Genomic DNA, 26004 nt, shown 5'->3' with positions numbered 1-26004 from the left:
AGAAAAAAAGTTCGATAAAGCATTGTTTTTAATAGTGAGACATTAGAAAGTACCTAATATATGTAACGTGGGTTTGCCTGAATAAAGTGTGGACATTATGTATCAATTAATCAGAAATTAGGAGAAGTTAGAAAATGTATAGAAATTAAGAGAGAAATGACTGAAGTTTTTTTGTTTTTTAAAGTGCTCTTTTAATAGAATTATTACCTATAAAATAGAATATGGGTGTTTTGTGATTTAGGACAGTGAGTATTAATCTCCCCACTTCATATGATGGATGCTTTGGTCCATGAAAGAATGAGCATCTACAGGATAGTTGTTACTTGGCTAAAGAGTGGGTTGGAAAAATTGGCTTCAGAGTTTTTTCTAGACTAGCAACTGGTTTCCTTTGGTGAGTCCAGGGAAAGCCAAGTTTTCCCTGCTGTGTTTTTCTTTTCTGAATAATGATAAGCATGAAGTAGCATCCTTATCCTTGCTTTGACTTCATTATTGAATGGGTGGGTGGTACATAAAATCAATGCATAGGAGGGGTGCCTGGCTGGCTCAGTTGTTAGAGCATGTAACTCTTGAGCTCTGGATTGTAAATTCAAGCCCCACACTGGGTATAGAGATTACTTAAACTCAAAAAAAAATTATAAATTAGGGGCACCTGGGTGGTTCAGTTGGTTAAGCGGCCGATTTCAGCTTAGGTCATGATCTCAGGGTTTGTGGGTTTGAGCCCCGCGTCAGGCTCTGTGCTGACAGCTCAGAGCCTGGAGCCTGCTTTGGAGTTTGTGTCTCCCTCTGTCTCTCTGCCCCTCCCCCACTCATGCTCAGTCTTTCTCTGTCTCTCAAATAAACGTTAAAAAATAATAATAAAATAAATTTTGAAAAATTAAAAAATTAAAATCAGCACATAAGAGCTGTGGCACCCTCAAAGCCCTGCATAAACCTTTAGCTTCTGTCACTTTGAAGATCTTCAGTAAACTGCTTGGTAGAAGATTGTTGATGAAAAATAAAACCCCCGAATTTTTCCCATTTCTTCACCTTCCTGTGCTAAGAAATGATGATTTAAGAAGAGAAATGATATAGGGGTGCCTGGGTGGCTCAGTCGATTAAGTGGCCGACTTTGGCTCAGGTCATGATCTCATGGTTTGTGGGTTTGAGCCCCATGTCAGGCTCTGTGCTGACAGCTCAGAGGCTTGAGCCTGCTTTGGATTCTGGGTCTCCCTCTTTCTCTGTCTCTGTCACTTTCAAAAATAAATAAACATTAAAAAAAATTTAAAAAGAAATCAGATAGAAACAGAAACCAAAACACTTGCACTTCTCAGTACGGAGTGTTTAGTTTTCCACCATCCATTACTCAAACTTTCCTGATGTATTGAGATGAGTTAAGCTTTGGTCCAGTTCTCCATGCACTTAATTAGTTTTAGAGTTCCTCTGATGAGCTCATCAGTCTAAAGTTGTAAGAATGATTACCACTATTTTCAGTGGACATAGTGGAAGGTTGTGCACATGAAATGTAGAATTGACAGTGATTCTGTTGCCCTGATGGTGTGTTATTTAATAACTGCAAACAGCGTGTGCCTATCAGGGTAGCTTCTTTGTCCCCTTCATTATTTGGGGGCGGGAGGGCGGGGGGTGGTGGGTAAGGAAGCAGCAGTTCTACAGAATTGGGATGACATAAGAAATGGCAGCCCCTTGTCTACTCTGCCTTGTTAGGATGGATTAATGCAAGAGAAGGGTAGTTGAGAATTCTGCATTGTAGCGGATGTGCTTTTCTACATTTAAGTAAATGTTTTGTTGGAATGAATCATTACTCTTTTTAATGTACTGTTAATTCTCTTCTCTTACAGGGTCCAGATCATCAAACAATTTTGTTTAACCATGGTGCAGTTCAGAATATTGCTCACCTACTAACCTCAGTATCTTACAAAGTAAGATGTTAAAAATTATGGCCAGATTTTTATACTTTACTTTTGGTTTCTAGAGTCTTCATCTAGAAGGCCCATCTATTTTATTGGTGCTTTGATAGATATTGTGACCAAGAATAACATTTTATCAATAAAATGTTATGGGGCATTGTTATACTACAGCATCCTCTTTAAAAAATTTTAAAAGCCACCCTTGCCTTTGCATTTTATTCAGAATATGGTTGTGACTTGATTTGCTATTGATTTTTACAGTTTTCTCTGCTGTGATGTCAGTGCCAAAGCCACACATGAGGTGTTGCCTTGAAGTGTGTGGAAACAGTGGCTTGCTGTGTCAGAAAGGACTTTGATTGAGCCACAGTGACTCAAACTTACAGCGTATACCCACATATATATCAACATTTAAAATGTGTTCCGTTTTGTATTTTAGGTTAAAAAGTCAAAGGTTTTCAGACTTGCTAATTCAGTTTTCTTCACTCTCTTTTATATATAGGTAAACAGCATCACGTTATATAATCAAACGTTACGTTAAAACTTGTGTCACTTCATTGTTGTCCAACTAGTAAGTTATAGCAAATAATGGGGCATTGTCCTAATTGTGTCACATTAGTGCTGGTATGCCAGGAGTTTGTTGTAGAGTAGAGCAGAGAGAGCAGTAGTCCTTTTTGTCTTCTGTCCTCTTGCACTGATTCTGATCTGCTCTTTTTTTGGTGCTTGGCTGTATTGCAGCCTGCTACTACCTATGTTCTTTCTACTTGAGAGATCCAAAGTTTGATCCTGGTGAAGCACTCACAAGGATAGGAATGGGGAATGGACCCGGCTTGAAATTAATCAGAGCCACGGGGAGAGCTGCTTCCTCTGCCCTGTGCCACATACAGGCAGGAAGCAGTCAGCACTGGCACACGAAGAAACGATTGCTGGGGTGGCTACTCACTGCCCCTCCTCTTTGTCTTCTTTAACTCCCTCAATTCTCCCTCCTTTTCTTTCTTGTCTTTTCTGCACCAAGCTTCCTTATCTACTGTAACAGATTATGGGTTGTGGAAGGAAAAAGGTTTTGGTGACATTGCTTTTTGTAACATTTGCTCCATTGTCAGTATCACTGACATATTTTATGTCCCACATTTTAGGTGTGCACATGCTAGGGCAGCAGGTCGTTGCCAAAGTGAGGGACAGGGCTTCCCCACACTTCAGCTGCCCAGCCTGCCAATCTCGAGTTGCACACAAAAACATCACATGTGAACTCAGGCTTGGAAGTGAGGATGAGACTGATGAAAACTGAACAGAAAGAGTGAAAAATAATAGCTCTCATAGGAGCACCTACAAATTGTAAAATATGCCATTATGTGGTCAAGAGTTTGGCCTCAGTAATCTAGTTATGAGGAATAGTAGCACAATTCATGGGTGTTTTAAAAACGAAATTAGTTTAGTCCTTTTCAAATTTTTACTGTAATTTTGTTTCCTCTCCTTCTGTTCTCTTTGCCCCAACCCCATCCCGTATATGACTGTAAGAGCACACTTTTTTTTCATTTGTTCCTAGTTTCTCGTCTTTTCTTCAGTTCTCTGGTTTGTAGTTTGGGAAGAAGTACCCTACTTGAAAGGCAGTTGGTGATTAATTGTTATTAAGTTTTCTTTGTCTTACTAACATCGGGTTTTGTACATTGTTCTTTTAAATTTGATTAGGAATTTATCTGAATTTTAGTTGCCACTTTTTCCTGTTCTTTTCATTCAAAATTGATTTCAGCTTTTAACTTTCTCTACTCTTCAGATATACAGGTGTTATTTTTATTCCCTTGAGGCCTTCTTTTAGTATTTTGTTTTTTCAGAAGAGTTTAGATTCTGAGACATTTAAAATGCATAAATGCATTTTTTTTGTTTATTTATTGTTACAGGTTCGAATGCAAGCACTGAAATGCTTCTCAGTTTTAGCTTTTGAAAACCCCCAGGTATCGATGACCCTGGTAAATGGTAGGCTGGAACTTTGAATGGCATCTACATGATTTAATTTGTGAACTTTGTAGATTTAAAGAATTCCTTAATTCTTGTTCTTTGCTTTATTTCTAGTTTTGGTTGATGGAGAATTATTACCACAAATTTTTGTGAAGATGTTGCAGAGGGATAAACCTATTGAGATGCAGCTCACATCAGCAAAATGGTAAAAAATCAAGATAGTGTGGGAAGAATGACAGTGCTTTATCAATATGTTAAGAGTATTTTTGAACAGCCTAATTAGCTCACTTCCAGTCCCTATCTTCTTTCAGGATTTTAGAATTTGCAAGTCATGGGATTGTCTCACATTTTATTAAATGGGCATGAATTTTTTTTTTTTTAATTTTTTTTTTTTTCAACGTTTTTTATTTATTTTTGGGACAGAGAGAGACAGAGCATGAACGGGGGAGGGACAGAGAGAGGGAGACACAGAATCGGAAACAGGCTCCAGGCTCCAAGCCATCAGCCCAGAGCCTGATGCGGGGCTCGAACTCACGGACCGCGAGATCGTGACCTGGCTGAAGTCGGACGCTTAACCGACTGCGCCACCCAGGCGCCCCGGGCATGAATTTTTTTACTCCGCTTACTACTAGTAGCATGCAGAGCAGCAACACTCATTTAATTAATGGCTAAGACTGTCTACAGAAAATTACTTTGTTTCATTCAAGCAAATTACTTTGTTTCATTCTCCTTATTTCAGTTGAAATAAGACAGAATTAGATCAGATTTAACTAACAGATTTATGGTAAGGATTAAGACAAGAAAATATAAAGATGTGAAAATATGGAGTGAGAATTAGTTGAGGTTGATAACCAAGGCATGATTTCATAAAATATGGCTTCCTCAAGTTTAGAAAAACAAAGCATAAAATTCTCATAGAGATGTCACAGTTTATAAGGTAGTCAAGTTCTTATTATTAGCACATGTCCTGGCTCATATAAGTATTAAGTACATGTCAGTTCTGTAATTATCAATACGTTAATAGGTTGAGCACCTATTCTTTGCTTAATTGTTTAGTTCCAGTATTTAAGAATTTGTGGCTCTGTAGTATTTTGGTGAGAGTAAGGAATTTTCAGTAAAATACTAAAGGATCGTGAATTTTTTGTTTTTTTTTAATATGAGTATACTATTTTGTATTTTTGCGTGTTTTTTTGTCTTCGCAATTGAGCATTTGCCTCTTTATTTGTAAGGTGAATTCTCTCATGGAACTGGTTTCAAAAAACAATGTGGGTAACAAGTCTTAAGATAAACAATTCAGTCCTCAACAATCTAAGTAAAAATTTTATTGATTTTTTTTTTAATAGCTTTCTGTAGAAGCCAGGATATTGAGTGTTTTAGTCCTTCCCCTGCCCCCTCAGCTTACTAAAGGAATCTAATTCAAAAAGGAAATTCATTAATTTAAGTTTCTGAAGTGCTCAGTGTTCAGTACCTACTTAGGGAGGACCAAGTAATTTTATTCTTATTCAAAGCCAGATATAATGGTGAAGGTAAATTGTTTTTCAGTAGAACCAAATCATTGACCCAGTTCTCAAAACCATTGCTGGCAAGCTCTGAAGAGTTAGTAGTTAATTTCTGATAGCTAGCTCTGTGACAAGTTAAGTGCTTCTTCTGTGATACTTACACTACCTTTCTTGGAGTTAAAATATCCCAACTTCATTTAATCTTAGACACTGTTAACTTTATATTTACTTTTAACTCTTTCCCCTTTATATTATGGAAAATTTTAACAAAACAGTATAGAGACAAGCGTAAGGAACTCCAATGTGTCCAACACCTAGCTTCAAAGCTTATCCTCTTATCCTTTATTTTTAAAACAATTTTGCATGTATTTTTGAAAAATATCTGGCTTACTGTCTAGATCTATCAGTTGTTTTTGAATTGGTAGACCCTCATATAAGGTAATGTGAAAACCTTCTCCCTCAAGATAAATAAGAATAGCTGTCTTATTTTTTTTACCCATAAGATCTTAAAGGTGGGGAGTTTTTCTTTTAGAGCTTTAAAACACAAGCAGAAATTTACTCTCTGCCATCTTATTCCAGTTTAACTTACATGTGTAGAGCTGGAGCAATTCGGACAGATGACAACTGTATTGTATTAAAGGTGAGCTAATTAATTCTAAACACATGTGAACATTACACAGTCCTAAGTGTTGAATATAAATATTGGTATTCCCTTTTTTTCTCCTTTTTATACATTTATCACCATGGTTTGTGTGCTTAGCATAAAATAACATTATTAAAACGTAACGCTTTTCTTTTTAATGAAATGCCATGTAATTTTAATTTTTTTAAAAAAGAATATTTACTTATTTTTGAGGGAGAGAGAGACAGTGTGAGCAGGGGAGGAGCAGAGAGAGAGAGAGGGAGACACAGACTCCAAAGCAGCCTCCAGGCTCTAAGCTGTCAGCACAGAGCCTGACGCGGGGCTCAAACTCACGAACCGTGAGATCATGACCTGAGCCGAAGTTGTACATTTAACCTACTGAGCCACCCAGGTGCCCCATATGATGCCATGTAATTTTCAAAAATTGGTTTTAGATGTGTTTTAAGAGTCAAAATGAAATCGTTCCTGTCACCTTTTTCATTTTTGTTAAATTAGAAGGATGTAGAAATTGTAAAAATATGTGAAATTCAGGTGAAATAGAAAATGTATTTTAATCCTTGATTTTCATTAAATTTACAACATAGTTTTATAGGCAAGCAGTTCACCAGCTCTGCAGATAAAGATTTTTTATCACCTTCATAGCAGATAATCAAAAGACATGAGAAAGAAAAGTAAATAACACATGAAAACCATCAACATCATTGTGACATGTCCAAAGCAACTAGAACTCAGAAAAACCCACATAAGAGACTGTCCCTAAAAGTTCTAAGACCTCGAGTCTCATTTCAGCACTCCTACCACCGACTGGCTTGGGTAACCCTGGTCACATCCCTTATTCTTTTGGTGACTCATGAAAATGGAAGCAATAATTTTTGTTTGTCTATTCCACAGGGTTATTTTGAAGATAACAGTATGTTAAATATGTTAAATGTTTTATTAGCCACAAAGAACAATGTAAATATCATTTTATGAATGCGAGATCTCTCATTTTCAGTGTGCAAAATGAACCCAAGGATTAAAGAGCATTAAGACTAATGTTTGTTTAGACTTTGGTGAAGCAACTCAATTATTTTAATGAGATCTGAGGACCCCCTAAGTAAGCAACACTGTGTAAAATTCTAAGGGCTTCCATGCAAGTAACCTTGGTTTATTTATTCAAATGCTTTACCCCTCTGTTTCCTCCATATTGGTAAACTAGGTTAATAGCATCTTCTTTGTGTAGTATTTGTGAGTGGTTAATTCAATAATCTGTGAATTTATGGATTGATAAATGTTAGTAATTGTTCAAAAGAAAATAAGAATAAGGCTTTCTTGGAAGCCTGGGGTTGTATTATAAAGCACACAGTAGCCCGATAGGAAATCAATAGCGAACAATAAAGTGCTACACTCTATGATAAAGATACAGTAGAAATTTAGGAAGGAGCAAAGCACCGTTGAGTTAACTACGATAATGGAGGAAAGCCTCCTATAATTAGAGCATTTCAGTTTCTACTTCAACGTTATTCTTTAAAGTGGGTTCATCAGCCTTAGAAATAAATAGGGGCACGTGGGTGGCTCAGTCAGTTGAGCGTCCGACTTCAGATCGGGTCGTGATCTCATAGTTTATGTGTTTGAGCTCCCCATCAGGCTTGCTGCTGTCTGTGCAGAGCCCACTTCCGGATCCTCTATCCCTCCCCGGCTCATGTTCAAAATTTAAAAAAGAAGAAGAAATAATAAATACATGGGATTTTTTTTTTCTTATCAAGGACCTAATGTAGATAAATTACCAAGACCAGCACTAAGATTTTTGAAGGACCTCAGGTAAAATTGGACTAGTAGATACAGTCATTTTAGGGAGTTACTTGGAAAACCTAGGAACTGTGATGGATGCATTTTACTCACTTAAAGGAAAACTCATGAAATCTGAGTAATGGTAAGATCACTGAATTTTTAAAGTTGTATTTTGATTTTGCAACTGTAGGTATTGATCCCCAAACAAAAAATAAAAGCCATCCCATCCATATTATTCGCTAAGGAAAAGATAGCATACTTTTTCTAAGGCAAAGTTGTTCCTGATTAAACTGCTGGATGTCTTTTAAGTAAATAAATAGGTGGAACAGAAACATCACACATGATTTATTAGAGATTCTTAAATGTCTTTTGTAGGTTGTACAATAAAGTTTCAATTTTATCCATCACAAAGGCCTGATGAGAGTTTGTATTAATGCACTTCTGTTGTATGATTAGATTGGGTATGCCAGCACAAATGATTAATATACACTGAACTTTGTTTTTACATTCCAAAAAAACCTTTTTATTCTGTGAAAGTCTTTATTCAAACATTTGATAACAAACATGACTGCCACTAAAAACCGTTGAGTTGATTCACTTATTTTATGCTTTCCATCAAGCTTTTGCCTTTACCACAAAGCCAATAATTAATTTCACTACCTTCCAGACACTGCCTTGTTTGGTTCGAATGTGCAGTAAGGAGAGATTACTAGAGGAGAGAGTTGAAGGAGCTGAGACACTCGCCTATCTGATTGAACCAGATGTTGAGCTACAGAGAATCGCTAGCATAACTGATCACCTCATTGCCATGCTTGCTGATTATTTCAAGTATCCCAGCTCAGTGAGTGCCATCACTGATATTAAAAGGGTATGTTCTGTTTTCCTTTTCAGCAGCTCAAGCCAAGGGATTTTTTTAAAAGGTTTTCTTACTGCTCACAACTTTGAACCAATTGATAATTACAGTTCAGAGCCCTTTTAAATAAAGGAATCTTCCTTTAAGTGAAGGAATCTTTGATAACATAGATGATGTTTTATGGGTTTTTGAATCCAGTCTATTTCATGTAATTACCAGAAAGTTTTTACTAAGCAGGAAATCAGGAAGGAAGAAAATTATGTCCCTAATTTCCAACTAAAACCCCAAAATAATGGTGTATCTAAGCTGGGCAACATCATCTAATCCTGTGTAAGTTACAGCAACATCATCTAATTACAGCAACATCATCTAATCCTGTGTAAGTTCCCAGAATCATCTATGTTGTTATATTCTCATTCTGTAGGTCAAGGGTGTTCTGTGACAGGTGACTGAGTGGCCTTATTTTACTCTCTGCCATTGTCTTTCTCTTTCACTGTCTAACTTTTGTCATCTTCTCTTTCCTTGCTTCAGTTTTATATTGTGTTTTGGTCCTGCTAGTGTCAGCTAAAGTACTATTTAACCTCTAGTTTGAGACCATCAAGAACCAAACTGTGCTTTTCTCAAACTTTTTCACAAACCGTAAGTTCCTTAGAATAGCTAGATATGTCTTTTGACTTTGTTCTTCTCAGCCTGTTTGTCATATCCATTTCTCTAAGCATAGGAGACCAATATTCAATTAGAGAAAGTTTTATTTATTTATTTTTTTAAGGAGGTCATGGTAGAAAGAGCATTGATTGTCTCCTAATTAGTAACCAGTACTGTTTCATGAATGTGACTGTATTTTTGATGCCAGTGGTCCCAATGGTAAAATTTTTAAAAACTTTCCTCTTGACCTTTCTCATGCCCCTGAGTTTCCCAAAACTTCATTTGGCAGGCAACTGTTTATTTGGCATTTAACATTGAAAATAAAATGAACTCTTAAGGGTTTATGTTTTCTCTGTCTCAGAAAGGGCCCAAAGTAACCTTCACTGTTACTGGTATTAGTCATGCACACTATGTATTAAAGTTAGTGCCTGCTCTTCCTTTAGTGGTATTGTTTTTGCAGCACAGGTAATGGGTTACATTGAACCAGCTACCTTGTTTGTTTTCCCTTGTGGACTTCCTCACGCTGACACAGTATTTCACTGGTATAAAGATACATGAGCAAGTCCTAACTATGGCCCCATGAACACCCTCAGTTGACTGTCCAGACAAGGCAAATGGGATACTCTGATGGACAGAAGAGTGAGGAAACATAGTTACAAGAACTTGTGGCCTACATATGTGTAAATCATTTAACTGGTATAGAGAAGATTATTCCTCTGTTTTTGATGATGGATTATACAGTGGTTTCTGACCATAAAAATATAGACACTAGACCCATAGTCGGAAATTCTTGCATGTTAATAAATGCATGATTTTCATGGTATATGTTAATCCAAGTCCGTATTCTAACTATATGTTATGACTAGAAAGTACTTACGACTTTAGATATTTCAGAACTTATACATCAAAATGAGTGTTGTATATTGAGGAGTTCCTCCCATAATCCATCAGTGCCTGCTTTGATCAAAATATTTTTAGAACTACTGTTGTTACCCTAAATGATGTTACCCAGCTGGATTTATTTCCTCATCTTCACACACCACAGTCAGTAACAATTAACTTAAAACTCTAACTTGATGAAGATATATCATTGTTAGGGTTTTGTAGCTAATATGCCACTTAGCTCTTTAGGAAGTTTCAAAGAAGGGTCTTAGAATGTTATAAATAACATCATTGCATAAAGGTGAACCTTTCAAAGGCAATTCATTTGGAGTGGTAGTCATTTGGGTGAATTAGTTATAAAATTATGTACATTATTGATAAGCTTTATATACTTACCGATTTGTATTTAGTCATTTAAAGTGTTGCGAGAACATGCTTCTATTTCACATCTGTGGTGGTTTAGTGACAAAACAGGTGTATGGAAGAATTGATCATTTAAAAACTTTACATGTGTAAAGTTAGCATTAATTGTTTTCATACCAGTAGGTAATTTTAATAAATGTATCAAAAAAGCCTCCGAATATAAATCTCAGGTAATTGTAATAGATACATAGCAATCATTACCTTGGTGTATTGTTTATTAAGGATTTTCACAAAGGTTTCCCTCTTTTCTAAAATCTTAGTAAATACTGAAATCGGGCCAGTGCTGTTCTTCATGTTTAAGAAAACCTTCTAAAAGTACTGTAGCAGCACTCGAGTTTTACCAGCTGTATTCTGAGGCTAGAAAGGCCTGAATGTGCCTTGTTCTTGAGGAGGGCATTTCAAAGAGCTGGTGTGAGCAAGCATCAGTGCCACTAAAACGACTCTCTAGGAACGCTGTTTAGGGGTCAGAGTTTCACAAAGGTCTTTCATATACCATTCCAGTGTCAAACGTTGTGGTGTCCACTTTTAGACAGAAGCAGACTCCATGCATTCTAGGTCATATTGGCACAAACACAGGAGCGGCTCAGTCCTATGTGAACAGAACCCCAAAATAACCAGGAATTCAATGATAGCACTAATATCTTAATAGTGGTTAAAATTTTTTTCCAACTCAGATAGTTTTATTGAAAATGAAATATGTAGACTGAGTTGCAATATACCTTTTGTTTCCCCGTCCATAGCTTGATCATGACTTAAAACACGCTCATGAACTCCGCCAGGCTGCATTCAAGCTCTATGCCTCTCTAGGAGCAAACGATGAAGACATCCGGAAGAAGGTGAGTCTGGGAGAGGGGCGTCCCCCAGTCCTGACAGCCAGCAGGCAGGGAGTGACGTCAGCCTGAAAGTCGTGGTGAAGAGCACTAACAGTGACTGTTTGAATATAATAAAGCAGAGTGACTAAAGGCATAATTGAAGAATGAATGGGACCCGGATTTGGGGGGTTGTTTGTTTTTAGAACATAGAGTGGCATGGCCGTGCTGGAATGACAAATAACTGGCGTGCTTTTTTCTGTCATTAATATGAATTATTATGTTGCACATTTTTGCATGTGTTGATAAAAATCAATTCTAGCACTGTGAAGCTTCAGACACCTTGAAAGATCTAACACTAGAATTGTAAATGTTATTTATGGAAATACTTCCCAATGCCATTGAGAAATTCAAATCCTTATTGTATATTGTTCTTTGATATGTGGCTTAGTTATGTTTTGATTTTTTTTTGCTACTGTGCAAGTTTGATGTGAATAAAATCTTTGTGGAATAATGATTTTATGTTTAGTGAGTGGTCATCTGAATTTTCCAGTTCCCCAAAAATGTTTCACTGATATAGCACCTTATGTTACTATAGTCTAGTCTAACACTGAACTCCTGTTCTTCATGAGACTAGTTATAGGCAGGGACTAAAGTATAGTAGTAAGCTCTGACCTGGCTGCCTCCACAAACTAAAAGGCTGGAGCTTCCCCTTCAAAAAAAAATGTAAGATAAATTTTACACATGGCTTTTAGGAACATCAGTAAATTAATCCACATGTTCTGTCTTGAAGAATTATAGCCGAAAGAGCAAATTGAGCATTGTTTACTGAACATGGCAGTTCACTAAATCTCCCATCTGTAGCCCCGTGAGAAAAATCGAAAAGTATTGGGAATTTACTGTGATTCAGAGAAGTACTTTGGGCTTGTAGAACGAGAAGTATGGAATAACTATAGGTTTATTGAAATAAATTGAAAAGGAACCATTGCTGAAGAAAATTGAAATAATAGATGAGATATGTGAGTAGCTTTGATTTAAAAATCAGTGCAAAAAAACACAACTAACCTGAATGTTTTCCATGTACCTCAATTTAGTTAACAAGATGTTTTTGACTTGAAGTGTTTTAGTAAATATCTACGAAAATCCCTTTTGACACTTCTACGCTTTCATTCATCATCTGTTACTTCAAGGCAAATATGCTAATGATCTGATATTCCCTGTATCTAAGCATGATTTATGAATGTTGATGCTGATATGTTTCATTCAGTTTAGGTACATGATATATTGCAAGGGAAGAGGCTTTTGTAGCAACTCATATAGATAAAACATTTTTTAAAAATTGACATGGACTGTATAACTTAAATACGTAATGATTTGTTTGGGGATGGTTATTAGGCTCATTGGAAAGAGAAGTATTTTGCCTATTTTAGCTCAAGAAGGCTGTGCCATGGACTGAAAGGGAGATAGATAGATGGACCATAATGGGGGAAAGTAGGATGTCCATTTGTACTTCTTTGTACTTTTTTGTTAATAAACTACTGTTTTGGAATTAATGACTTAATTTGTGATATCATGTTCTATAGAAATACTTGGAATACAATAGTCTGATTAGTAGTCTATTAAAGCTTGTATTCATAATGTGTATAATTTCCTGGCAAGGCTAAATCTTGGTAATTTCTGTAGAAAGATGACAAATAAAGAATAAGTTATAATTATAATTTTTTTGTGTGGTAAAGAAAAGATACTGTGACATTCTTATGTGATGGGGATTATAGAGTTTTTAGGAAGATATTTAATCCTGGGAAATTAAGTGTTGGAATAATTTACAGTTTATAGCAACTACTGAAGAGAGAAATTGTCAAATGGAAAATACATAATTTGTGATAAAAATCTGCATGAAAATGGTTCTTAGGAGTGGAGAATCCTTATTTTCAGTGTATAAAAATTGGTAAATGATAACTCTTCCTTTGAATGCATTTATTTCTATTCCTTTTTTTTGTTGAAATAACTATCTGAGTAGATTTTTATTTGCTTTCTTCATAAAATAGTTATTTACCTTTTACACTTATGCCTTACAAACTTTGTATCCTTTTTTTGTGTAGATTCTTGAAGTACAATGTTTATTATTGTTTTATCTTTTAATGCAATATTTTTGCTTGCCAAGGTGGAATTCCAGTTACTGAGTTAATTGAGTAGAGAATCTGTGAAAGAAATTTCGAGGACTGTAGCCCTGTTCTCCCCACTCCTCCAAACAAAAGCAACAAAAAGACTGTTTTAGGATAAAAATATGAAGTGTTAATTTGGTCTGCCTTTTAAATTAAAAATAGGAATGTAATTCAATAAATACAGAAAATAACCTATATCCCATTGCCATATAATGGCCAGTTAAAGAAATGAGGTGGAATGAAGAAGAGAAAAAACTAGAGCAAAGAGGTAGAGACAGTGAGAGGTATACATAGCAATAAAGGAGAAAGATACAGGCCTTCTCGCTTTGTAGAGTTAGTCTATCTTATTGCTTCTAAAGACTTCTAAAGGCCTGCTTTTCTGTTTCTCAATCCTTCTCTCCGAGGTAGACAAAATTAAGCTAAAGACTGAATATGACCTACAGGTTAGAAATTTACCACTTCAGCTTTGGAGCAGTGTTGGTGGATTTCCATTAAAAGAAATCAACTGTATAATAGTCTTTGGAACCTAATAACCACTCAATAAGTATTTGCTGAATAAATATAGAAATGAAAATACAGAAACCATAGACAGAGTGGCATTTCCTTTAATATGCTTGGATCTTTCTGTATCCTTCTGTTCAGAGCAAAGTTGGTATTCTGATTCCTGGCTCTGCGTTCATTATCACTCTGTGGCATACTGAAGTTTACCATTTTCCCAGTGTCCTGTTAGAAAGTTAAGGAGGGTGGAAAAGTTCTGCTGGTGAGAGTGGAAAACATTACTTACTGTTGGCTGTAATATGAAGAGGGAGAAGCCCAAGAAAAGATGAAGGACCACTGAGCATGACAACAGATGAGGCCTGGCCATAATGAACTTAGAATTGTAATTCAAGGATTTTGGTCAGAGAAAGCAAGGGCAGAGGCAGCAATTGAGAGCTCAGTGGAAGAAGGGTCCAGAGCACATTAGCAGGAAGTGTAACTGACAGCAGGGCCAGGTAAAGATTAGCTGTAATCTCTGCCATGGACAGACAAAGTCTAGTCTCTAATGACAGCCTTTACTGCATATTAATGCTAAGAAGCATATGTTCATTTAATGGGACAGTAAAAAGGGAAGAAGATACCTAGCATGATTTTAGGTATTGGCATCCCCAGTCAAAACTCCAGTCAGCAGTTAAGTCATGCAGAGGCAGTGCTGGCAGACAGTCCTGTAATTATGAAGCCAAATCCTTTATAACAAAAAATTGCTCTTTTGAAGACTCTCACTTGATTCATACCTACTGATCATCAGTTAGGTTTGAAATTTAAAAGGATTGTCTCACTTTGACTCTCTTCAAGGAACTAGAGGAATTTATCATAAACAAGGTGTAAATTGAGGAAAATAGGTAGTAAATATAAATTAAATTCAAGGAAATTAATAAACTTAGTAAGATATGATTTTTATTTTTGATAAAAATAAGACACATTACAAATGTTAAATGCAGTACTTATTGTAGCCTTTGCTCCTTTAAGGTATCTGACTAATGGAGCTTTTCAGAAAGCTTTCCTCTTGGATTTTGAGTACTTCTATCTTAGTTGCAGATCCCTTTTGAGGAACTAGAATGTAAGCTCCATGAGGGCAGGGATTTTTTTATGTTTTGCTCATCACCATATTCCCAGCATCTACAACACTGTCAGGTGCGTAGTTTGTACTTAATAAATACTTGAAGAAGGAATGGATGACAAAAAAAATGAATGGACAGATGGATGAGTAAACCATATTGCGAAATTGCATCATTAAGCACCCTTAATCCAATTATATATGTATGGCCTCTCTGCATTAAGAATTTTCATAACTGTATTAGCAGTTACACAGGTATATGAACAGACGAGCTTTAAAATACAGGAAATCTATATCTGATCATATAGGCAAGGAGTTTCACTATACTTAGCACAGAGAAAATGCAAGAAATTCCCATTTTTTAATAGGCAGACAATCCCAAGGGTGTATCTTCTCGTTTGACATAGATCAAAGAGAACATGTTTATGGTGTAGTAGTTGTTTAATTTTGAAATAATTTTTACCATTATTTCTTAGGGGTTTATTTTTGTGTCTACATGTATGAGTTTAAAAAATGTATAGCATTCACAAGTATGAATCTGGACCAGTGTTATACATCTGTGTAAAATATCTCCCGTATTAATGAATGTCAGAGTTTTAATTCTTTCTGGATTGATTGAGCTGTCTACATTGTATAATCATTACCCAATGGGTGGAGGGAAGGGGAAAGCAGAGGTGAGGTAAACAGCAGTAAGACATAGCCTTAAAGCTCAGCATTTATAATAAAACCTCAGTAAGTCAGAGAAAAGTAAGAAATGGCTAGTAAGAATTTTCTAGGGGATGAAAGAATTATTGGGAACCAATTAAAATGCACATGGTGATACCAATATAACTATCTTGGAATCGATTTGGCAATTAATATTTTTATTATTTTTAATTTCTTCTACATGCTTTTTATATTCTAAAGAATTGAAAACATGAAATCTTAAGTTTTTGTTCCTTGTGGGGGAAAAAAAAATCATCTAGTCACAGACGTTTGTATGTTACATGTGAAGAACATAGCCAAGGGTGAGATGTTTTTTCTTTTTAAACTGAACAGTGGAGTTTTTTTGTTTGTTTTTTTGAAAAGGCAGAGAAAAATAAGAAAAGGAAAACAAAAAGAATTTCTCTCTACCCACTTTTTCCTAGCAAAGGAAGTTGTATCTGCAGGGTCATTGTGGGGATGATATCTAATGTATTTAAAATATTTAGCATGGTGCCTGTAGGTGCTCAATAAATGGAAGCGTTTGTTAGAATATTTTAAATGATTTCATTGGAAGATTAAAAATAAACATTTTCAAGTGTATTAGAAAAGCTGAACAGCATTGGGGCATAAATTTTTAAGAGTTTACAATGAAGATAGTGATTTTATGCTGTAAATTTCCAAAACTTACTCATTCTAGTAAAAAGAATATATTTCAGAAGCATAAGCCTTTTCTTTAGTTGTAATGATGTCTTTTTACTCTTAGATTTTAAAATACTGGTTTTTAAAACTTTTTCTTGGTTTAGCTGTAGCATGTTCTCCAAAGCACCAAATATAATTTGTTTCTTGGAGTTAAATAGTATGTTACAATATAAATCAATAATGGGTCAAAATCATAGATAATAGATGTCTTGAGAAGAGTAAAGAGGCCAAATTCTACCTAACTTTGGTTATCTAAGTATTACTGTTCATGGTTGCCTTAGATGTCATTTCACCAAAGGGTCATCATTTGTATAAAATCCTAACCCAAATACAAATGTTCAAATTTTGAACAAATGTAAATTCTTCTGTAATTTTAAAGTTACAAGATTTTAAAGCATATTTATAAATATAGGTCAGTTTTTCTTAGTATCTTTCTGCTGTGAAAAACTTGCCTGAGCATTTCACTTTTGAATATTTTTATCCATTGTAGCTTGATTTTATTGCTAGTTTGTCTTCTCGGTAACAGTATGATTATACCATGAATTTATATTTTTAAATATTTTTTGCAAAGTTGAGTAATTTTAAACGGTCGTTTAAAAGGCACAGTGTTAAATTTCTGTATTTGCCTCTGCCATGAAATTGGGCAGATGCAAGGAATTATTTCTGAGCCTTAGCCTGCGTGTTGAAGCAAACGCCTTGAACATTTTGAAGGTTTTCGACGGTACCACAGAAGTAGCACTCTTCAGGACTTGGTCTGCTATTGAATAATAAAATTCATGCAGAATTCAGAATTCCTTGACTTAATCTGTGGTTAAATTGTTAGTTATCTTCTTAAGGCTAATCTACCAAAGAATTTTAAACGAACTCTACAACATTCTTTCATGATGGTAAGTATTTTTAAAGAGTTAACTGGGACAGTACACCAGGTTTTGCCACTTGCCCACATAATTGAGACCGTTGGCCTTCAGCATACTGAAAGAAGCAAACCTGGGAGTGATAATGCTATATACATAATAGAGGTATTTATAAAATGAAGTAATGAATTTTTATTTCAGAGTTTCATTAAATGGAGACATAAAATTGAGTGTTCTGTTATTAGTTGTGGTACTGTAGTTGCGTTAACCAATGAATTACAGTTCTTATTCTTAAAGTATGAACTACAAGTTGGTTATTTTGTTTACAGTCTAACAATTAAGGCATATCTTATAAACCAAGAAATGCGTTAAAATATGATCTTTATTAGATCTGTAGAGCTCTAAAATTAGTAACTTAGTTGGGTTTTCAGAACATTCTTCCTGGAAATGAATGAAATGTTTGGGATGATACAATATTTGTGGAGTAGTAGACCTTAAGAAAGTCAAGTTTGTGGTAAGGAACCAGGACCATTGCTGCTACACTTTTCCCCATAATTATAAATGCTAGTATAGGGCTTGGCAAACAATAGCCTGTAGGTACTTATTACCTATGTGATAATTCTGTAACCTGCCAGTTCAGAATGGTTTTTGCATTTTTATATGGTTGGTGGGGGAAAAAAAAAATCAAAAGAAGAATATTTCCTGACATTTGAAAAGTCAAATTCAAATTTGTGTCCATAAAGTTTTTTTTTTCAGTTTTATCGAAATATAATTGACAAAATATTCGTAAAGTATTATTGGAATAAAACCATGTTGCTTTGTGTTGCCTATGGCTGTTTTCCACTACAGTGGCAGATTGAGTACTTAGTGACACAGTCATTAAGGCCACAAAGCCTGAAATATCTGCTATCTGGCCCTTTACAGAAAAAATTGGCTCACCTTATGCTAGTAATGCATAGCTAAATATAAATGACCATAAACCAGTGTGGTGAAAAACTCTGATTCCCATTTGCCTCTTTGTAATGGAGTATAGAAAGATGGGACCATACCAAAGCCACAGGAGCGGGGAGAGGTCAGTTGTCTAACTTCCTGCAAAAGAGGCATTATCAAGTGTTGATGATAGGATATTGTTACTGGATACTTTTCTACATGTTGATTCCCTTGTTTGAATGATTTTGGCATATAATGGACCCCAGACAAATTGGATAATAGTTATGTAGGAAATGTTATTAGATTCTGTATATTGGTTAGCAAAGTTGCCTGAATAAGATTTTTCACCATCCCAAAGAGAAAAATAAAGATCCAGTTCATGTATTAAACAAACATCTATTCAGCCTTTACAACATATGAAGCATTATGTTACATGGTATGGGGGCATACAAAAATTATATAACTCAGATACTTACATCAAGTGATAACCTATTTAGGAAACCTAATTTAACATAACTGCTACCATTTATTGAGCATTTACTGTGTGTTAGACACTGTGCTAAGCATTGGCATGTTATCACCCTTAAACCTCCTACTACCCTGTGAGATAGCTGTTGCAGATTAGGAAATCAGCAATGTGACCAAGGCCACCCAGATTGTAAGTGATAGCACCTATATCATATCCCAGTCTCTGACTCCAAAGCCCATGCTGTTAACGATAACTTTATTCATGTACAGTTAAATACCATTACTAGAGCCAAATTATGGTATACAATAGCAAGAAAATTTACAGGAGAATGTGTGATAGTCTAAAATAGTTGAAAATGCTTTCAGTTGAGGGAACTTAATAGCTGGTATTAGCTGGTTAAAAACATCAGGTTCAGAAAATGTGTCTTTTCTCTCACATAGTTTTTGGTACAAACTGTGTAGTGAGATGCTTTATTTCCATTTATTCATCTGGCTTTCTTTGTTTTTTTGTTTTTTTTGAGAGAGAGATAGTACAAGCAGGGGAGGGGCAGAGAGAGGGGGAGACAGAATCTATAGTAGGCTCCAGGCTCTGAGTTATCAGTGCAGATCCCAGTGCAGGGCTTGGACCCATGAACCGTGAGCTCATGACCTGAACCAAAGTCAGACACTTAAGTGACTGAGCCATCCAGGTGCCCCTAGGAGCTTACAACCTGAAGTAGTTAAGGAGATGAGACACTAATTGCTATGTAGTAATTCCAGTACCTTATGTGTGCAGTAAAAAGCATTGTCTACATTGAAAGCCAATTTTATCATGATCGGTACAGCCAGATATGATTAAGATACAGCTGTAATTAAAATAGTTATTATGAATGAGTCTGGAAGAGTCCATCTCTTATATAATAGTCCATCTCAAATAAGGGTTTATTTGTGGGGAAAAAGTTTATTTGAAAGCAGCTTCACCTTCCCCTTGTAAAATATTAAAATCATTTTCAGAAGTTGTGACCCACAGAATGAAGGATCTTCATATCTCTGTTCTACATCATTTGGAAATGTTTTTCTAAGGGCACTGTCTAGATGTGATCACATTGTAAACTAGCGTTCTAGAAAGGAAGCATCCAGAATTAATGTCAGACAAGTCCTGTTTCAGCTTTTATTTTGTAGATAGCTTTCTTATAAAAACTTTTTTTTAATGTTTATTTATTTTGGAGACAATGTGAGAGAGTGCAAGCAGCAGAGGGGCAGACAGACGGAGACACAGTCTGAAGCAGGCTCCAGGCTCTGAGCTGTCAGCACAGAATCCGACACAGGGCTTGAACTCACTAACCGTGAGATCATGAGCTGAACCAAAGTCGGGATGCTTAACCGACTGAGCCACTCAGGCGCCCCAAGATAGCTTTCTTATAGAACAGATTTAAACTTAAGGCAACTTGTATCTTCTTTTAATAGTTATCCGTTGTTAAACTATAATGTTCGTAACTAGAATATAAACTCCATAGAAGCATTACCTGGCAAATAGTAGATGCTATGCTTGTGTTTATTGAATAAATTGTGTATGTCTGGACATTAAAACTCAGCCAGCCAACCTATGGGATAATCAACACTGTTGCATGCATGGCTGTGTATATAGAGGAATAGGGGCTGAGCAGAGCCATTGTTTGCACAGTTCTTGGCAATCCATTATTCAGATCCATGGAAAACAGTAAAAGATGGAAAGGAAGTTTCTAGTTCTGTTATTTGAGAAGTAATTTTTAATGGTTTTATTTATGTACCAATATAAGTCAGCAGCTATTTTTGTCCTTCCATTAAGTTGATGATTGAGCTTTAAAAATAAAACTTATATATAGAGAAATATTTTTCCATAGTGTTGATCTATTTTTAGACATCATAAGTATTTCTGACACACTGTGTTTGGTTTTAGGGGAAAAAGAAGTTGGGCCAAGAGAGAGATCCCACTTCTTTCCAAAGCACAGAAAAGTTAAGAATTTTGAGTATTTCTTCTAAACATTTAACATAAGTGAAAGTTGCTCAGCTATTAAGAGAAAAAGGTCCTGAGGTAGAAATTACAAAATACTACCTAAAGGGACTTAAAAGCAAGAATGAAATATAGAAGCTTTAGAATGGGCCCACCCTAAGAACCCCTTCCACCTTGACTTCCACTCTTAAAGTGAAGTGCTGTTGTTCCCATTAGGCCTATAGGAGGGGTTAGGTGTTAATTTAGTTCACTGCCTTCCAGAGAAAGGAAGAAAATGAGGCCCTGAGGATCAACTGTTAGAATGCTTGGTCTTTCGCTTCTCTGCCTCAGAGAAGATAACTATCTCCTGCCACTCCCTACCTCCTAAGATCATGAAGTTAGAGAAATTTGGTATAAATGTGGGAGTAGAGAATGATGGAAGACTGAGAGAATGGAAGAAATACTTTGTAAAATGTTTAGTGAGACTCCAGAATATGTGTTGATCAGTGATTTGTCCTAAGAGAAGCTCTTGTAGAAAAAAAGAGCCTTTGGTAAAAGCTCCCCTTTATTTTAAAAATATTTGCTTGAGGAAAATGTTAGAAAATTGTACATTGGACCAGTGGCAAAGATATCACAGAGAATAGGCTGTGGGTGGGAAGTCTACTGTTCTCATCTAGAACAAATGGAGCTTCTGGCCTGAGAACAGTAGAGTATTAGTTCTATTTAGGTAGTATCTGTGGAAGCTAGATCCTGATTCTAGAATGGAGATTAGATCATCAGGGAGTTGAATGGAAAAGTCAGTGGACTCAACTCTTGTGGTCTCTTCACAGTGTTTTTTTGGCTTATCTTTTCCCCATTGACTTCCATTCTCTCAACCTTTGGCATTTTTACCCCCAGGCAAGCTAAATCATTGATTTGTCATTTTCTTTTTTGGAGGCCCTGTGAATTGTACCTGTTCCCCCCCCCCCCCCCCCGCTCTTCATTTTATTAACTATGACCTCTTTTGTATAGCGTACTAATTTTTATTGGCCTTGGATGTCAGTATATAGACTGTAGTTTCCATATCACTGATAACTTTATGTATGTATTTATTTATTTTTAGCACTGATAACTTTTTAACTTCTCTTTTTTCCCCGGTTTTCCAAGTCAGATCTCAATTTAGTTACTAAGGCTAAGCAAAAATCTCATCCTTAAGCACAAGTGGAATGGACCTTACACTAGAAGTAAGAAAACCTAGTGGAGCCCTAGCCCTGTCCCCATTTGCCTAGAGAACCTTGACCAGTGACTTAATCTTCCTGAATTGCAGAGACCTCTTTGATGAACTAAAGAAGTTGGACGAATTTATTTCTAAATCCTCTTCAGATTTTAACATTTTTCAACCAAAAAATTACCATACCTGTGTTGAATTCTTTCAGATAGTTAAGTCTGCTACTTTCAATGGCATTGAGAAGAGTGTAGTCAGAGAATTGGTTTTCCAGCTGAACCTGTTCAGGAGCAGGAGTTGCAGCTGCCCCTTGTGTGTTTCATGGGAGGCCATGTGCTGTTGGGGTATGTGTGTGTTTTGCTCTTTTGTTTTAATAAAGGAATTGGTGAAGGATGTACTCAAGAATTAGAAATATTAAGTGCATTTCCATGATATGCATGGCATCATGTCTTTTGGTTAAGTATTCTGTGGCAAAATCAGGATGGTCACTTCCTAAAACCTAGGGAAAGTTTGGTTTTCCATTTTTAGGAATGGATCCCTCTCCAGACCCCTGTTGATTCCACTCAGTCCACCAAATGAGCTGGTTGTACAGGCTTCTCTCACTTTAGGGTCTGTCTTGTCATCTCATGGCCCCTCTCCATCCTTCCAGCCTATATCCTGTTTCTAAAATGAGTCTCTTGATTTCACTGACGTTAGAAAAATAAGTTTTAGGAGGGGCTAGACCATAAATAGTGGCCCCTGGGACTCCTCTACATCAACGCTTATTAGACGAAAGAGTCGCCATCCATACCTAATAGGTTCAGTGTCTATTGTAGATCCTTTTTCCTTGTCAGACCTACTCTTTCTTCCTGACCTCCATGTGCTGCATCCTGCTTGGCTGCTAGTCCCTGCTGCTTTAACTAGACTTTCTGGATTTAATAACATACTGCTTAGATCTTAGAACTGCCTCTTCTGACTTACAGAGTTTGATTCCAAGTCTTCACTGTTTCTGACCAGTTCTCTCTTGTCATCCTCTATTAAAACTTTCTGGAATTTAGCCTACCTGGAATTGAATTGTATTTGCCTGGCCATTGTGCACATTAGCATAAATAATTGATGTTAAGAAAATGCCCACTTCACCATCCAACTCCCTTAACTCCATACCCACCCACTTTGAGCTAAGAAGTTTCTTGACACCACTAGGAATCTGCCTGGTTTTCGCATCCTCTGCTTGACCTGTTTCAATCACAGTTCAAAGTCCAATCTGAAGTTGCTAGTACTGGAAAATGCTTCATCCAGGGTCATGCTGGAAGAATTGTTGGGTCTTGTTTTTAATTCTGACTCTTCGAGTTCTTCATATGCTCTGAGGAAAAGATGGTATATGACTTGGCCACAACTAGAATGTGAGTTCACTAGAGCTCATTGAAGACTAGGGAATTTCCTTATAAGCCAAGGCCATTTTCATCTTATTAACATTCCCTTGTGTTCCAGGAACCTTAGGATTATCTGGGTTCTGCATTTCCCCCATGCACCTTCTAGGCTGACTGCCCTTTACTCCCACAGGCTATAGGGTTCTCCTGTCCCAATAACAGAAGTGTCAGATCCTCATCTACCCCTGCAAGAGCCACAATGACAGAGAAAAAAAGCTTAGCAAAAGCATGTAGTCATGAAGACTAAAGACACCAGCAGAAAAATGCATAGCACCTGGTCCATTGACCTAAAACTTGATCAATTTAGAATGCAGCATTCTTTTATGAGTTAACTCTGTAGTTAAATTTATAACCCAGGCCCCTGAGAAGAGCAAAGAAAGAAATGGCACTTCCACTCTGAAGGTTCATCCACTACTTATATTCCTGGTCAGGCACAGTGTCTGTGTAACAGAGGCACTTCTCCCTCCTTTCCTTCCCATTTTTTTTTTTTTTAAGCAAATTCACAAGCTGTGCCATAGGGCATATTTGCTGAACTATGGCTGGGGAATCTCCAGCAAGAATCATGAGGCAGAACAATTTCAAGCTTTACTTGGCATTGCTCTTATAGGCTGGAAAGACCTCCAATCCTTTGCAGGGGCTGGGACTTGGCTCTCCATCATTATCAAGGCTTTGTAGCACAGTACCGAAGTTGTTGAAAGGCACCATGGAGAACATGTTTTATTGTGTTTGGCTTTCTAACCCCAGGTCTGAAAAAGTTATCTGATACTCTATTAGACCTTCATGGGGGTCATAGTGCTATGGCAACAGCCAATGCCAACTCCTTCCCAGGTGACCTGAAAATTTTGTCTCTGAATTTGATTCCAAACCTTTCTCTGCCTTATAATCACATTTTTATCTTTATTTTGGTCAGTATATTCACTATCATGCTCCTTTTATCCCTGCACAGATGACCTCAGTACCCTCAAGAATGCAAAACCATAGTTAGATCATGTCGCTCATTCACATAGGCTCTTAGAATACCTTTGTGGATCGGAATCCTAGGTTCACATTCTGAGTTTGCATTATTTTGCTCCTAGACTGATACCTTGATGGAGAAAGTAGACCAGGCATTCAAGTAGTGGGCTTTCGAGAACTTTAGCAGGGTTACTAAAGTCTCTCCACAACAAGTTTGGTTACAAATCCAGGCCTCCTACTGTAGACATTTGGATAGACTGTAACCTAAGAAGGGTCATCTTGTACATAAAAGAGAAGATACCTCCAAATAGTCCTACTATTTTATATCCTAACACAGGGGAAAGGTTTAGCAGCCAGAATATACCTATTCTCCATCTCCAAAATACCGTTCACCACACCCCCAGGAAACTTAAAGCATGAGGCTCTGCTCTGATGGTTATAATGACTGCCTTGCTAACATAGTTCTCCACTGTCTGCTGGCCTAAGCCTCAATATTCTCGGGTAAGGTCATTGATGGCCATTTCCCAGCCAGTAGTACAACATCCTAGTCTGAGAATGGATGTTTTTCCTCTCACCATTTGTAGATGCTTAATTCACTCTGTCTGCCTTAAACCGTATGGCCCCTGTCATCCCTAAAGTGCTTTTTGCTAACATAGTTTCCATAGATTCCATAGAGTGTCATAGCACTCATTAAATAGTTCATTGCACTTGCTTATCCTACATTGTAAGTTTGGTGGGAACAAGGGCTTTCTCTCCCTCACCATTTTGTCTTCAAGTTTTAAAACCATGTCTAGCATTCAGGTATTTACTGAATAAGTAAATGTGGGCATGTAAATAGGAGCTGTGCCCTGTTTGCTCTTAATTACCCGCTCCCTGATTTTGACCTCCTGTCTAACTAGACCTGTACTATCTTGTCTTTTCTACCGTACCTTGTTTCCCATGTCACTTCTGAACAATGTGATAATTTTGCCCCATCTAACGTGATTTTTTTTGGGGGGGGGGAGTCAAATAATCATTGCTCTCTTCCCTGATTTTACTGAAGGCCCAGGGAGGTCAAGTGAGTTGATCAAGATTATAGAGCAAATCTATATGCCTAATGATTGCTATACTTGTCCCTTGGCAGATTTACATTTTGGCTGGATGTGGCCAGTAAACATTATCTAGAGCCTCTTTTTTTTTTTTTTTTTTTTTAATTTTTTTCATGTTTATTTTTGAGAGAGAGCGTGTGAGTGGGGAAGGGGCAGAGAGAAGGAGACAGAGTCTGAAGTAGGCTCGAGGCTCTGACCTGTCAGCAGAGAGCCTGACACGAGGCTCGAACTCATGAACCATGAGATCATGACCTGAGCCGAAGTCAGATGCCCAGCTGACTGAGCCACCCCGGTGCCTCTAGAAGCTTCTTTCGAGTCTTGCCCCTAATCAGGTTTCCTAAGCACCTGCAGCCAGTCTAATAAGTGTTCTCCATCTCCAAAGTACCATCTTCAAAATAATCAGCTCTTGGAGAGTAATCATATGCTCCCACCCCTTGGCACCACCACTTTATTCTTGGAATAAAGAATCTTAGATGAGGGAATATCAAGCTGATTTTGAAGTCACAGCCTTGTCATATACGTAGGATGAGAGATGGGCAGAGCCTTGGGACATGCGACCATTTCAGGGAGGGAAGGAGTGAGAGGACTGTAGCTTAAAGAGGTTAAAGTTTGGGCACTTGTGT

General features: G+C 36.8%; 1 protein-coding gene across 3 annotated transcripts in view; it reads left to right on the top strand.

The window, feature by feature from the left end:
• ARMC8 (armadillo repeat containing 8) overlaps positions 1–26004 on the top strand; it is a 107356-nt gene that overhangs the window by 49170 nt on the left and 32182 nt on the right. For all 3 annotated transcript variants that reach the window (XM_019437596.2, XM_019437577.2, XM_019437587.2), the window contains 6 exons: positions 1836–1916; positions 3800–3875; positions 3972–4062; positions 5936–5996; positions 8437–8637; positions 11313–11408. In XM_019437596.2, coding sequence (XP_019293141.1) covers positions 1836–1916; positions 3800–3875; positions 3972–4062; positions 5936–5996; positions 8437–8637; positions 11313–11408 — 606 coding nt within the window. The remainder of the gene's footprint in view (positions 1–1835; positions 1917–3799; positions 3876–3971; positions 4063–5935; positions 5997–8436; positions 8638–11312; positions 11409–26004) is intronic.

Source organism: Panthera pardus, unplaced genomic scaffold (genome assembly GCF_024362965.1).
Source record: "Panthera pardus isolate Hobbes unplaced genomic scaffold, ASM2436296v1 HiC_scaffold_16, whole genome shotgun sequence".
Classification (NCBI taxonomy): Eukaryota; Metazoa; Chordata; class Mammalia; order Carnivora; family Felidae; genus Panthera; species Panthera pardus.
This window is presented reverse-complemented; position numbering and strand designations above follow the sequence as displayed.